Below are 12,364 nucleotides of genomic sequence, written 5' to 3'. Positions count from 1 at the left end.
TGGCTTGGTATTTAGAAAAGGAAGTCTTGGGTTTTACATGTCGCTGAAAGCACGACGCCAGCCACCTGCTATTTGCAAGGTAAAGAAGAAAGTTTATTTTCTGACTCCACCTTTTATACTTTCCCAAAGGTGACAGTGGGCAAGGTAAAGAAGAAAGTTTATTTTCTGACTCCACCTTTTATACTTTCCCAAAGGTGACAGTGGGCAAGGTAAAGAAGAAAGTTTATTTTCTGACTCCACCTTTTATACTTTCCCAAAGGTGACAGTGGATTGGAGAGTGAAGGTGCCACCTCTCCAAAGACATTGGACAAACCACCAGTACCTCAAGCTTCTCCACCCCCATAAAGGAATGCAAAACAATATCTTCTTTATAGAAAATATGTGGGAAAGTTCTCCAACAGAATATAAACTCAGAAGGCTTTGGAAAATCTTAAGAATCAGGGTGACAGTTACAGAGGCTGGTGGGGGGATTTGGGAATGGTTTTGGCTGTCAGAGCCCCTCATTCCCTGTGGAGGAGCACAGAGAGGAGGATGGTGTTGGGATTATTGATAATATCAGGGATTGGGAATATTTTTGTCGTGGTAAGAGTTGTCAAACCCTGCCAGGGTCTGCCCAGGAGTCACCATCCTCAGAAAATGCATGGATGTGGCACTTTGGGGCTTGGTTTGGTGCTTGGATTGGGTTTTAAAGCCCTTTTCCAGCCTTGCTGATTCCATGATTTGTTCTAAGCACCCACAGCTGCTCCGGGCTTTTCCTCTGTGCATCTCTCAGGGACGGGAATCCTTCCCTTGCTCCAAATGCATGGAATGGATGAAACATCCGGGATTTCCTTGTGAGGCTTCCCCAGAATTCCAGGTGGAGTTGTTCAGGCCCCATTTGCAAATGGAGGGGTTGGTGGCGCTTCTCCAAAGGCTTTGGAAACTCTCCTGATCCTTGCAGGGGCGTCGCTGTGGGACACGTGAAAGCACGACGTGGATCTCCGCTGTTTCAGAGATAAAATGTTGATTTTCTGACCCCAGCATTTATACTTTTATTTATTTATTTATTTATTTTATTTCTACTTTTATGTACTTTTATTTATACTTTTCCTGGTGCCTTCTCCGGGCCGCTCCTCATCCCCGATCAGCTGGAGCACAGGCAGAATATCATGGCATATACTTTTATTTGTATTTGTATTTTCATTTTTTTATTTTTAATTTTAATTTTTATTTTAATTTTTAATTTTTAATTTTTAATTTTATTTTTAATTTTAATTTTAATTTTATTTTTAATTTTAATTTTTTAATTTTTTATTTTTAATTTAATTTTTATTTTATTTTTATATTTATTTATTTTATATTTTATAATTATAGTTATACTTACACGTATTTTTATTTTTATTTTTATTTTTATTTTTATTTTTATTTTTATTTTTATTTTTATTTTTATTCAATTCATAATTTTATATTTATATTTATAAATTTAATATTTATTTTCAAAATGTTTATATTTATTTTTATACTTATAAATGTTATATTTATAAATGTTTATTTTTTATTTTTATATTTATAATTTTCTATTTCTCTTTAAAGGTAAAGTTGTAGTTATATTCATATAGCTATAAATTTATATTTATATAGCTATACATTTATATTTATACTTATATTTATACATTTTCTATTACTATTTATAAATGTTTATTTTTTATTTTTATATTTATACATTTTCTATTTCTATTTATAGGTATAGTTATAGTTATATTCATATAGGTATACATTTATATCTATATTTATATTTATATTTATATTTATATTTATATTTATATTTATATTTATATAGCTATACATTTATATATATAAATTTTCTATTTATATCTATAAATTTTTATTTTTATTTTTATAAATTTTCTATTTCTATTTATAGGTATGGTTGTAGTTATATTCATATAGGTATATATTTATATTTATATTTATATGGGTATACATTTATATTTATATAGGTATACATCTATATTTATATTTGTATAGCTATATGTTTATATAGGTTTATATTTATATTTATATTTATATTTATATTTATATTTATATTTATATTTATATTTATATTTATATTTAATCTGCTCTGTGCCAGCCTCCAGGCAGGATCGAAGGATCCCAATCCACAGCCTTGGTATCCCCTGGGATAATTTGATTTTTTTTGGGAATTAAGACACAAGAGCAACGTTCCAGTTCCTGCTTTTCCTTTTTCTGTAAAATTCAAAAATATTCTCCATTTTTCACCACCAACCCTTCAAAATCACCCTGGAATTTTATATTAAATATCAATATTTAATATGATGAATATTAAATTATGGTCTCCAGAGGCATCACCTATTTGATCCCAATCCACAGCCTTGGGATCTCCTGGGATAATTTGATTTTTTTTGAATTAAGAGACAAGAGCAACGTTCCAGTTCCTGCTTTTCCCTTTTCTGTAAAATTCAAAAATATTCTCCATCAGATGTTCATGTTTCCTCAATTTGTAACACATTTTAATAAGAGGAATTTTTCCCATCGCCTGGGTAAATTCTTGCGTGTTGTGAATTTTTCTGGGGAGGGCTCAGGGCTCCACTTCAGCTGGGTTTGTGACCCAAAAAGAGCAAAAATTTGCTGAAAAAAGAACAAAAATGTAATCAGAAGAAGCAAAAAAAAAAACCAAAAAAAAAGCAAAAAATGGACTAAAAAAAGCAAAAAAATTAACCGAAAAAGCACAAAAAACTAACAAAAAAAGGCAAAAAATAATATCCAAAAAGGAAAAAATATTTCGCAAAAAAAAAATCCATTAATATTTAATTATACGAAAACCAAAAAAAAAGGCAAAAAAATAATATTCAAAAAGGAAAAAATATTTCGCAAAAAAAACCCCGCCATTAATATTTAATTATTAACGGCAAATTAACTGCATTAATTTAAAATCTAATATTTATTTTCCACTCATCATTTCTTTCTCCTGGCCTTTTATTTCATCTTCTCTACCTCTTTTTTATTTTTTATTTTCATTTTCCAACCAGGAATTGGGGAATGCGCACCAATAATTCGGAATATTCCGATTTTTGGGATGGTTTAGCTGGGAAAAAATCACGCTGAGTGTCAGAGGGAATTTCCGCTGGACCGATCTGCTCCGTCATTTTTTTGGGATGTTTCATCCGCATGATTTATCCCATCCCAATTTTTCCTGATTTTTTAATTTTTCCCAGGTTCAGCGGCGTTTTCCCCAGTTTGAACGCGGCCGTGAAGAGGAGGGAGCAGACGCTGCAGGATTACAAACGCCTCCAGTCCAAGGTGGAAAAATATGAGGAAAAAGAAAAAACCGGCCCCGTCCTGGCCAAGCTGCACCAGGTATGGAAATATTGAAATATATCCCCGAGCCAAAATTTGGGAAAATCCGGGAAAAGATTTTCCCTCCCATTTGGCGTCCGTACCATCGACAGAATGGTGGGAGGATGGGTTTTAGCCATGGAAAAATCACATTTTTGACAGCGCCACGCGGGGTTGGAGTGAGGGTGAAGGGGATGATTTACCAAGAGAAAATGGAAATTTTTAACAAGAGAAAATGGAGATTTTTAACAAGAGAAAATGGAATTTTTTACCAAAAGAAAATGAAGATTTTTTCCCAAGAGAAAATGGAAATTTTACCCAGAGAAAATGGAGATTTTACCAAGAAAAATTGGAAATTTTACCAAGAGAAAATGGAAATTTTTACTAAGAGAAATTGGAGATTTTACCAAGAGAAAATGGAAATTTTACCAAGAAAAAATGGAAAATTTTTCCAAGAGAAAATGGAAATTTTACCAAGAAAAAATGGAAATTTTTTTCCAAGAGAAAATGGAGATTTTACTAAGAGAAATTGGGATTTTTTACCAAGAGAAAATGGAATTTTTTTCCAAGAGAAATTGAAAATTTTTTCCAAGAGAAAATGGAAATTTTTTCCAAGAGAAATTGAAATTCTTTTCCAAGAGAAAATGAAAATTTTTGCCAGATTCTTTCTGCCTGCTCCTGAATTTTAGTGAAATCGTGATGAGTTTGTTGGTTTTGGGATGGTTTTTTGGGCTTTTTTTTTGTTTGTTTTTTTTGTTTTAATCAAATCTTCCCCAGTGCTTTCCCCCAAAATCGCTCCAGCAGCGCGTGGCTCGATCCTCCCATGAACAATTGATTCCCAGAGTCAAAGAAAATGTGTTTTTCTGATGAAATTCCCCCCAAAAAATGAAGTTTTATGTTAAATAACTGCCTGAACAAAAGACGCCTCTGGTTTAATGTAAGCAGCTTATTTTGCTCAGCCTCAAAGGCTAAAGCTGAGGCTGGAAAAATGGGAATTCTTTTGTCCTGGTGATTAAGCAGGGTTTAGTTATTTCATTTATTTTTCATCTTAATGAACTTTTGATTTAATTCCCCCCCAAAAAAAATTTGCTTTAAACACCTGTGAGAGGGAGCCTTGAGCAATCCTGAACCTGGGGTATCCACAGGGTCTGGATTTGATGGGAAAAGGCCTCATCTCATCCATTTATTTTCAATTATTGAACCACAAAATTACATCCATTGTTTGCTCCAGGTTTTCTGCTCTTCTTTCCCCCTGTGAATTCCATCCGTGGAGTTTTCCCGTGAATTCTATCCTGGGATTTTCCCCTCCTGAACTCCATCCCAGGATTTTCCCCCCATGAACTCCATCCCAGAAGTTTTTCCCCATGAATTCCATCCCAGGAGTTTTTCCCCATGAATTTCATCCCAGGGGGTTTTCCCTGGCTCCATCCCAGGAATTTTTGCCCACAAACTCCATCCTGGGAGTTTTTCCCTGGCTCCATCCCAGGATTTTTCCCCCATGAACTCCATCCCAAGATTTTCCCCCCATGAACTCCATACCAGAAGTTTTCCCCCATGAACTCCATCCCAAGATTTTCCCCATGAACTCCATCCCAAGATTTTCCCCATGAACTCCATCCCAAGATTTTCCCCATGAACTCCATCCTGGGATTTTCACCCCATGAATTCCATCCCTGGAGTTTTTCCCTGGCTCCATCCCAGGAGTTTCTCCCCATGAACTCCATCATGGGAATTTCCCCCCATGGACTCCATCCCAGGATTTTCCCCTCATGAACTCCATCCCAAGATTTTCCACCCATGAACGTGATCCCGGAAGTTTCTCCCCATTAATTCCATCCTGGGAGTTTTTCCCTGGCTCCATCCCAGGAATTTTTGCCCATGAATTCCATCCCAGGATTTTCACCCCATGAACTCCATCCTGGGCGTTTTTCCCTGGTCCCATCCCAGGATTTTCCCCCCATGAACTCCATTCCAAGATTTTCCCCCCACGAACTCCATCCTGGGAGTTTCACCTCTCCCAACCTCGTGGCAAATGACGCATTTTCTCCTTTTCTCAGCCAATTCCAGGTTTTTCCAGCCTGGAGCCCAGTCCCTGCCATGCCCCTGGCACCCTGTCCCCGTCCCCGGGGCCGGCGCCGCGGCCGGGCCGGGCTCTCCCGCTGCCCCTCCCGTCGGAATGGCACCGGGATTAAGTGGCAGACTTGAACTGTCTCCTGTTTCACAGCCCACCCCCTCCTGCCCTTTTCCACCAGCCCGGAGACATTTCCCGTTCTCCCCACGCTCCGGTTCAAGGAGCCAGTTGGATGCGCTGAGCTGAAGGTCACGGTGACGGTGGGGGCAGGACCTTGGAGCCACGCTCCTGGGAATCGCAGGGTGAGGGCACGTGGACGTGGCCAGGGATGTTCTCCAGCCTGGCTGAGCTCTGGGAATGGGTTTTGGCCGTGTTTTCTGAGGGACAGAAGGCACAGCCTCTCCAGGTGTCCTGTGGCTTTCCAGGGTCAGAGCATGGGTCCATTGCATGGTCCCATCAGGATCCATTAACTGCTCGCTTGGGTCCCACCAGGTTCCAGTGAGAGGTCACTTGAGTCCCACCAGGTTCTATTAATTGGTCACTTGGATCCCACCAGGTTCTATAGAATGGTCATTTGGATCCCAGCAGGTTCCATAGGATGGTCATTTGGATCCCAGCAGGTTCCATAGGATGGTCACTTGGATCCCACCAGAGTCCATAGGGCTTCTGGATCCCACCAGGGTCCACTGGATGGCCCAACAGGTTCCACTAACTGGTCACTTAGGTCCCACCAGGTTCCATTGACTGGTCACTTGGATCCCACCAGGTCCCACAGGATGGTCACTTGTGGGTGGTCACTTGGATCCCACCAGGGTCCATTGAATGGTGGCTTGGATCCTACCAGGTTCCATAGGATGGTCACTTGAGTTCCACCAGGTTCCATAGGATGGTCACTTGGATCCCACCAGGTCCCACAGGATGGTCACTTGGATCCCACCAGGGTCCATTGAATGGTCACTTGGATCCCACCAGGTCCCACAGGATGGTCACTTGAGTTCCACCAGGGTCCATTGAATGGTCACGTGGATCCCACCAGATTCCATTGGATGATCCCGTGGGTCCCCCCAACCAAGCAAGGCTCCCCATTGTCCTGGGGTGGCCTCCATGCCAGGAGATCCTTGTCCCGGGAGTCTGACCCCGTGTCCCTCCGCAGGCCCGGGAGGAGCTGCGCCCGGTCAAGGAGGACTTTGAAGCCAAGAACAAGCAGCTCCTGGAGGAGATGCCCAAATTCTACAGCAGCCGCATCGATTACTTCAAACCCAGCTTCGAGTCGCTGGTCCGGGCACAGGTGAGACATTGTCCCCCCCTGGTCCCTGTGTCGTGTCCTGTCCCACAGCTCCAGCCCTGCCTGGTTTATCCTCTGGGATTCCATGGCTTTATCCACCTGGGAGCTCCATCTCCTCGAATTTGGAGTCCTGAGCTCAGAGCTTCATTAGGTTTGAGGTGTTTGGGCTCCTGGTGAGTGGAGAAGAGGCTCCTGGGACATCTCCACACCAAAGATCTGCAGGAAGAGATGCCCTGAGTAACCACCAGCTTCCATTTCTTCCATCCTCCAGCTTCCCCAGTGGCAGGGGATGTGCTGCCACTCCTCCTCCTCCTCCTCCTCCTCCTCCTCCTCCTCCTCCTCCTCCTCCTCCTCCTCCCTTTCCCTTCGGCTGCGGAGGGGCAGGGTTGGGATCTCACCAAGCTTTGAGAACCTCTGGCAGCCCGTGGGAGCTCCATCTCCTCGAATTTAGAGTCCTGAGCTCAGAGCTTCATTAGGTTTAAGGTGTTTGGTCTCCTGGTGAGTGGAGAAGCTCCTGGGACATCTCCACACCAAAGACCTGAATAACCACCAGCTTCCATTTCTTCCATCCTCCAGCTTCCTTTGGGGACGTGCTGCCACTCCTCCTCCTCCTCCTCCTCCTCCTCCTCCTCCTCCCTTTCCTTCAGCTGCAGAGGGGCAGGGTTGGGATCTCCCCAAGCTTTGAGAACCTCTGGCAGCCCCGGGAGGAGGGCGGGACCCACGCCGTGGCCCTTCTCCCGCTCTCCTGCGGCGTCCTGGGGCCGGGAGCTGCCGCAGGCACCCGGGTGGTGCCGGGAGCACGTGTTCCACCTCACCTCCGACTTGGGGGGGCCTCTGCATGGAGCTGCCAGCGAGTTGTCTGCAAGGCTGATTCACCTACCAGATGGTGCCGATGCTCCCCGCGCCGCAGGGTGGGTGCTGGGGATGCTGTTCCTGCTGTTCCCTTAGCAATCGGCCGCGGGGCTCCCTGTTCCAGCCCGGAATAACCACGATTCCCAGAGCTGTCGCAGACTCTTGCTGGCCTTTTTCCCCACTGAGGCTTTGAAAGCTGAATTTTCTCTGCCCTCTCCGTGGTTTTCCTCGCCTTTGCCCCTCCGGCTTCTCGCTGTTTGTGTCCTGATTCCCAAGATTTTGGACTTTGGGGTGCCCAGAGATGCAAGCAGGGAGCAGCAGGGTGTCACTGCTGGGGCTGTTTGTCAGACTCTCCATCCATCTGCCTCTTCTTCCTTGGGAATCCTCAGCTTTCTTTCCCATCTATCTGCCCTGCCTCTCTTCAGGTGAGGAATTTGTTGGGAAAACCGAGTGAAATCCCGTTTTGAACACCCAAAAAGACAGCGTCACAACAGAGCTGATGCATCTCCCGTAGGCTGCGCTTCGAGCTGGTCCCAGATGGGTGCAGCTCCTCACATCCCTCCCTCCCTGCCAACCTCCATGGGAGCCTCATCCCTCTTCCTTCCCAGCACTGCCTGCATCCTTCCACCCCCGGGGAGGGATGCTGGGAGGAGAGTTTGGAATATTTGTGCCGTGTCCCCCCCTGGCTCGGGAGCTCTGCGCAGCGTTTTCCCACTGAAGTGGCAGAAATCAAGTGGAAAAGGGATGTGATTTGCCCGAGGTAATGAGTCAGTGGCGAGCCAGGAATAGCAGCAGGAGCCCTGAGTCAGCTCGGCACTGCTCACCTGCAGGCACCTGGCTGGGAAGGGCAGGCAGGAGCATCCCCATGCCAGGAGAGAGCTGGCACGGGAATGCTGCCCTGCTCTCCCTCCCCCTGTGCCCCCCCGAGCTGATCAGCAGCTGGGGGAGTCGTGTTCCTCGAGGTCATTCCTGTTTTCAACCTTTTCTGCAGGAGTGGGGTGAGGCTGGAGGTGAATCCCACAAGGAAAGGGCTGGATGGGGCTGGCCTCGTGCAGGATGCTGATTTTGGGGTGGGACTGGGGCTGGCCTCGTGCAGGATGCTGATTTTGGGGTGGGACTGGGGCTGGCCTCGTGCAGGATGCTGATTTTGGGATGGGACTGGGGCTGGCCTCATGCAGGATGCTGATTTTGGGATGGGACTGGGGCTGGCCTCATGCAGGATGCTGGGATTTTGGGGTGGGACTGGGGCTGGTCTCATTCAGGATGCTGATTTTGGGATGGGACTGGGGCTGGTCTCATTAGGGATGCTGATTTTGGGATGGGACTGGGGCTGGCCTTGTTCAGGATGCTGATTTTGGGGTGGGACTGGGGCTGGCCTTGTTCAGGATGCTGATTTTGGGATGGGAATGGGGCTGGGCTTCATTCATACAGGATGCTGGGATTTTGGGATGGAACTGGGCCTCATTCAGGATGCTGATTTTGGGGTCGGACTGGGGCTCATTCAGGATGCTGATTTTGGGATGGGAATGGGGCTGGGCCTCATTCAGGATTCTGGGATTTTGGGGTTGTTTCACCCTGGGTCAAACCCACCATCCAAAGGCAAACCCGTGTTAATTTTCCTTATTTTTCGGCGCTGGGGGAAGCCGGGAGTTAAAGCAAGACAAATTTTGTGACAGTGACACCATCCAGTGCCACGATGAGCTGGGAGGGGACCCACTGCCTCCCGGGGAAGGGGAAGGACCCTGCTCCCAAGCACCTCCGTGGCTGTGACCCAAGGAGACCCTCCCGAGGCTCCTGCCCGGGCGGGCGGGCGAGTTCCCGTGGCACAGCCTGGCTCTGCTCCCGGGGCTGGGTGTCTCCTGACATGTCCCGAGCTTGCAGGGCTGTAACATTCAACACCAAATTCTTCTCTCCACCCACGGGCCCGGGCCAAGCCAAGGGAGGCAAATATTTCCCTGGCTGGGGGCTTTGAAGTGGCCACATGGAAGATGAAAGGGGGAGATTTTGGAGCTGTCGCTGGTGTGAGGCGTGAACAGCACTTCCTTCCCGCTTTGTGCTTTGTTTTCCAGCTAGAAAACAGGAGATTCCTTTGGATTTCAATGGAATGGGGGGAAAGATGGGGCTGGCAAGGCAGGGATGGTGCTGTGGGCTGGGGGAGCCTGGTTCTGGCAGCACCCCTGGTTTGTTTTGGGTAGGGCTGCCCCAAACAAGCAACTGCTGGGCCATTGTGGCCAGGATCTATAGAAAATCCACAGAACACGGCGTCCCCAAACAGAATTAGTTCAAGACAGGTGGACTTGGGGCCGTTGGCTCGGGCTCAAAGGCGAGTTGGAGCTGGGATTTGATGGGGTGGGAGCATATGGCATCCATAGCTGGAAAAGTACTGGGCTGGCGGGAGCAGGTAGGGCAGGCTGAGCTGGCTGGCCCCTGTCACTGTCACCAGTTTGGGGTGCAGCCCCTCCCTGGGAGGGTTTTCACTGCTCTTTCAACAGGAGAAATCACGGGGGGATCGATGCCAGTGGGGTTTTGTGGATGAAGCTGGGGAGGCTCGGCTGGCGCGGCGCTGCAGCGTCCGGATGGTGCCAGCTGCTTCTGCACTGGGGCCTGCTGGGGACAGGAGCATCTCCAGGGACACCCGGCGGGCCCTGGGGACAGGAGGGGTCCCCAAGGACACCCACCAGGCCCTGGGGACATGGGGTGTCCCTGGGGAAGGAGTTGGTGGCTGCGGGATGTGGGTGGAAGGGGAGCAGCGGCGAGGAACTCGCTCTGCTCTGCCCGGTCGGTGCAGCGTGGATGCTGGGGGACAGTCCTGGGGACAGTCCTGGGTTCAATCCATTGGGGACAATCCTGGGGACAGTCCTGGGGACAATCCTGGGGACAGTCCTGGGTTCAATCCATTGCGGACAGTCCTGGGGACAATCCTGGGGACAGTCCTGGGTTCAATCCTGGGGACAGTCCTGGGGACAATCCATTGGGGACAATCCTGGGGACAGTCCTGGGGACAATCCTGGGTTCAATCCTGGGGACAGTCCTGGGTTCAATCCATTGGGGACAGCCCTGGGTTCAATCCTGGGGACAGTCCTGGGTTCAATCCATTGGGGACAGCCCTGGGTTCAATCCTGGGGACAGTCCTGGGTTCAATCCATTGGGGACAGCCCTGGGTTCAATCCTGGGGACAGTCCTGGGTTCAATCCACTGGGGACAATCCTGGGTTCAATCCATTGGGGACAGTCCTGGGGACAGTCCTGGGGACAATCCTGGGGACAGTCCTGGGTTCAATCCATTGGGGACAGTCCAGGGGACAATCCTGGGGACAATCCTGGGTTCAATCTATTGGGGACAGTCCTGGGGACAATCCTGGGGACAGTCCTGGGTTCAATCCACTGGGGACAGCCCTGGGGACAATCCTGGGGACAGTCCTGGGGACAATCCTGGCCTCAATCCTGAGGAAAATCCTGGGGAAAATCCTGAGGACAATCCTGAGGAAAATCTTGGGGGACAATCCTGGGGACAATCCTGGGGGACAATCCTGAGGAAAATCCTGGGGGACAATCCTGGGTTCAATCCATTGGGGACAATCCTGGGGACAATCCTGGCCTCAATCCTGAGGAAAACCCTGGGGGACAATCCTGAGGAAGATCCTGGGGGACAATCCTGGGGGACAATCCTGGGGACAATCCTAGGGTGCAATCCTGGTCCTGGAGGAATCCTCAGGGATTTCTGGATCCTGGTGGACGGGGCAGTTCTGGAGTCAATCCTGGGGAACAATTGTCCCCAAATCCTGGGGAACAATCCTGGGACCAATCCCGAAGGACAAACATCCCCCAATTTTGGGGAACAATCCTGGGGGTGGCATCTGCCACCCTGACAAGGTTCAGCTTTTTCTGTGCTGGAATTGGCAGTGCCCCTTGCCAATGTGTGACTGAGCAGAGCCCATCTGGCCCCGGGCTGGGGACAAGGGACATGGGGGGCTGCTCCAGGGCTCTGGCACCCCGCTTGGCACCCGTACCCCCGGATCCCTGCCCACCCGTGGCACTGCCAGAGGATTTCGGGTGTTTTCGGCATCTCTTGCTGGCAGGGGGGCTCAGAGGATGCTGGGGGTGACCCAGCTGTGGGGTTGTGCTTTGGGGGGCGTGCAGGGATTTTGGGGGGCCCGTGCCAGCTCAGCCCCGTGTGGGGTTCGTTAGTCACCGTGTAAATGAGCATTGCTGTGACTCAGCCGGCAGCGCTGCGTGGGGAGCCCCGGCCACGAGCAGCCCCCGGACCCCCGGCACGGCCGGGCCTGGGGAGGGGGCTTCAGGCAGCGTTCAGCCTGGAAATTGGGGGCCCACGATGCCCCCTGGGGCCTGCCCAAAATCGGCAGCGTTTTGAGCAGGATTAGGGGAGCTGGTCTCCATGGAGACCGTGGATGTCTCAGTGCTGCTGGAGATGCTGGGGCCCTCCTGGGAAATGGGGACAGCGTTGGCATTGCCCACCCTGGGGGGGCTTCGCTCCCCAATCCCTCCCTGAGGGGCGTGGGGGGACATCCAGGACAGGATCCCACAGCTGGCACAGCACCAGGGGTCCTGCAGTGCCGGGGGTCCCACGGGAGGGTCTGGGGGTCCTACAGTGCAGGGGGTACCCAGAGGTTCTGTGCTTCGGGGGGTCTCACAGGCAGCACCACGAGTGCCCAAGCGGCCCTGGGGGTCTCACAGGCAGGGCTGGGGGTCCCGCAGCACCGAGGGTCCCGCGACACCGGGGGTCCCGCAGTGCCCCGGGTCCCAGGACACAGGGGGGGACCCGCAGCACCGGAGGGGTCCCACGACACCGGGGGTCCCACA

The 12,364-nt window shown here is 49.2% G+C and overlaps 1 protein-coding gene and 1 long non-coding RNA gene across 5 annotated transcripts in view; one reads left to right on the top strand and one right to left on the bottom strand.

The window, feature by feature from the left end:
* The window catches only part of BIN3 (bridging integrator 3), a 47,030-nt gene that overhangs the window by 33,148 nt on the left and 1,518 nt on the right, over nucleotides 1-12,364 (top strand). For all 4 annotated transcript variants that reach the window (XM_077789248.2, XM_085559188.1, XM_085559187.1 and 1 more), the window contains 2 exons: nucleotides 3,216-3,357; nucleotides 6,561-6,695. In XM_077789248.2, the coding sequence (XP_077645374.1) occupies nucleotides 3,216-3,357; nucleotides 6,561-6,695 (277 nt within the window). The remainder of the gene's footprint in view (nucleotides 1-3,215; nucleotides 3,358-6,560; nucleotides 6,696-12,364) is intronic.
* Nucleotides 72-6,561, bottom strand: LOC146765601 (uncharacterized). Its single transcript, XR_014949850.1, has 2 exons — nucleotides 5,681-6,561; nucleotides 72-983 (listed from the first exon to the last, which is right to left on the bottom strand). It is a non-coding gene; the product is annotated as an uncharacterized LOC146765601 (long non-coding RNA).

The sequence above is a fragment of the Lonchura striata genome, chromosome 22 (assembly GCF_050655825.1).
Source record: "Lonchura striata isolate lonStrDom1 chromosome 22, ASM5065582v1, whole genome shotgun sequence".
In the NCBI taxonomy this organism is placed as follows: Eukaryota; Metazoa; Chordata; class Aves; order Passeriformes; family Estrildidae; genus Lonchura; species Lonchura striata.
Note: the sequence above shows the minus strand (reverse complement) of the source record. Positions and strands in the feature narration are given on the sequence as shown.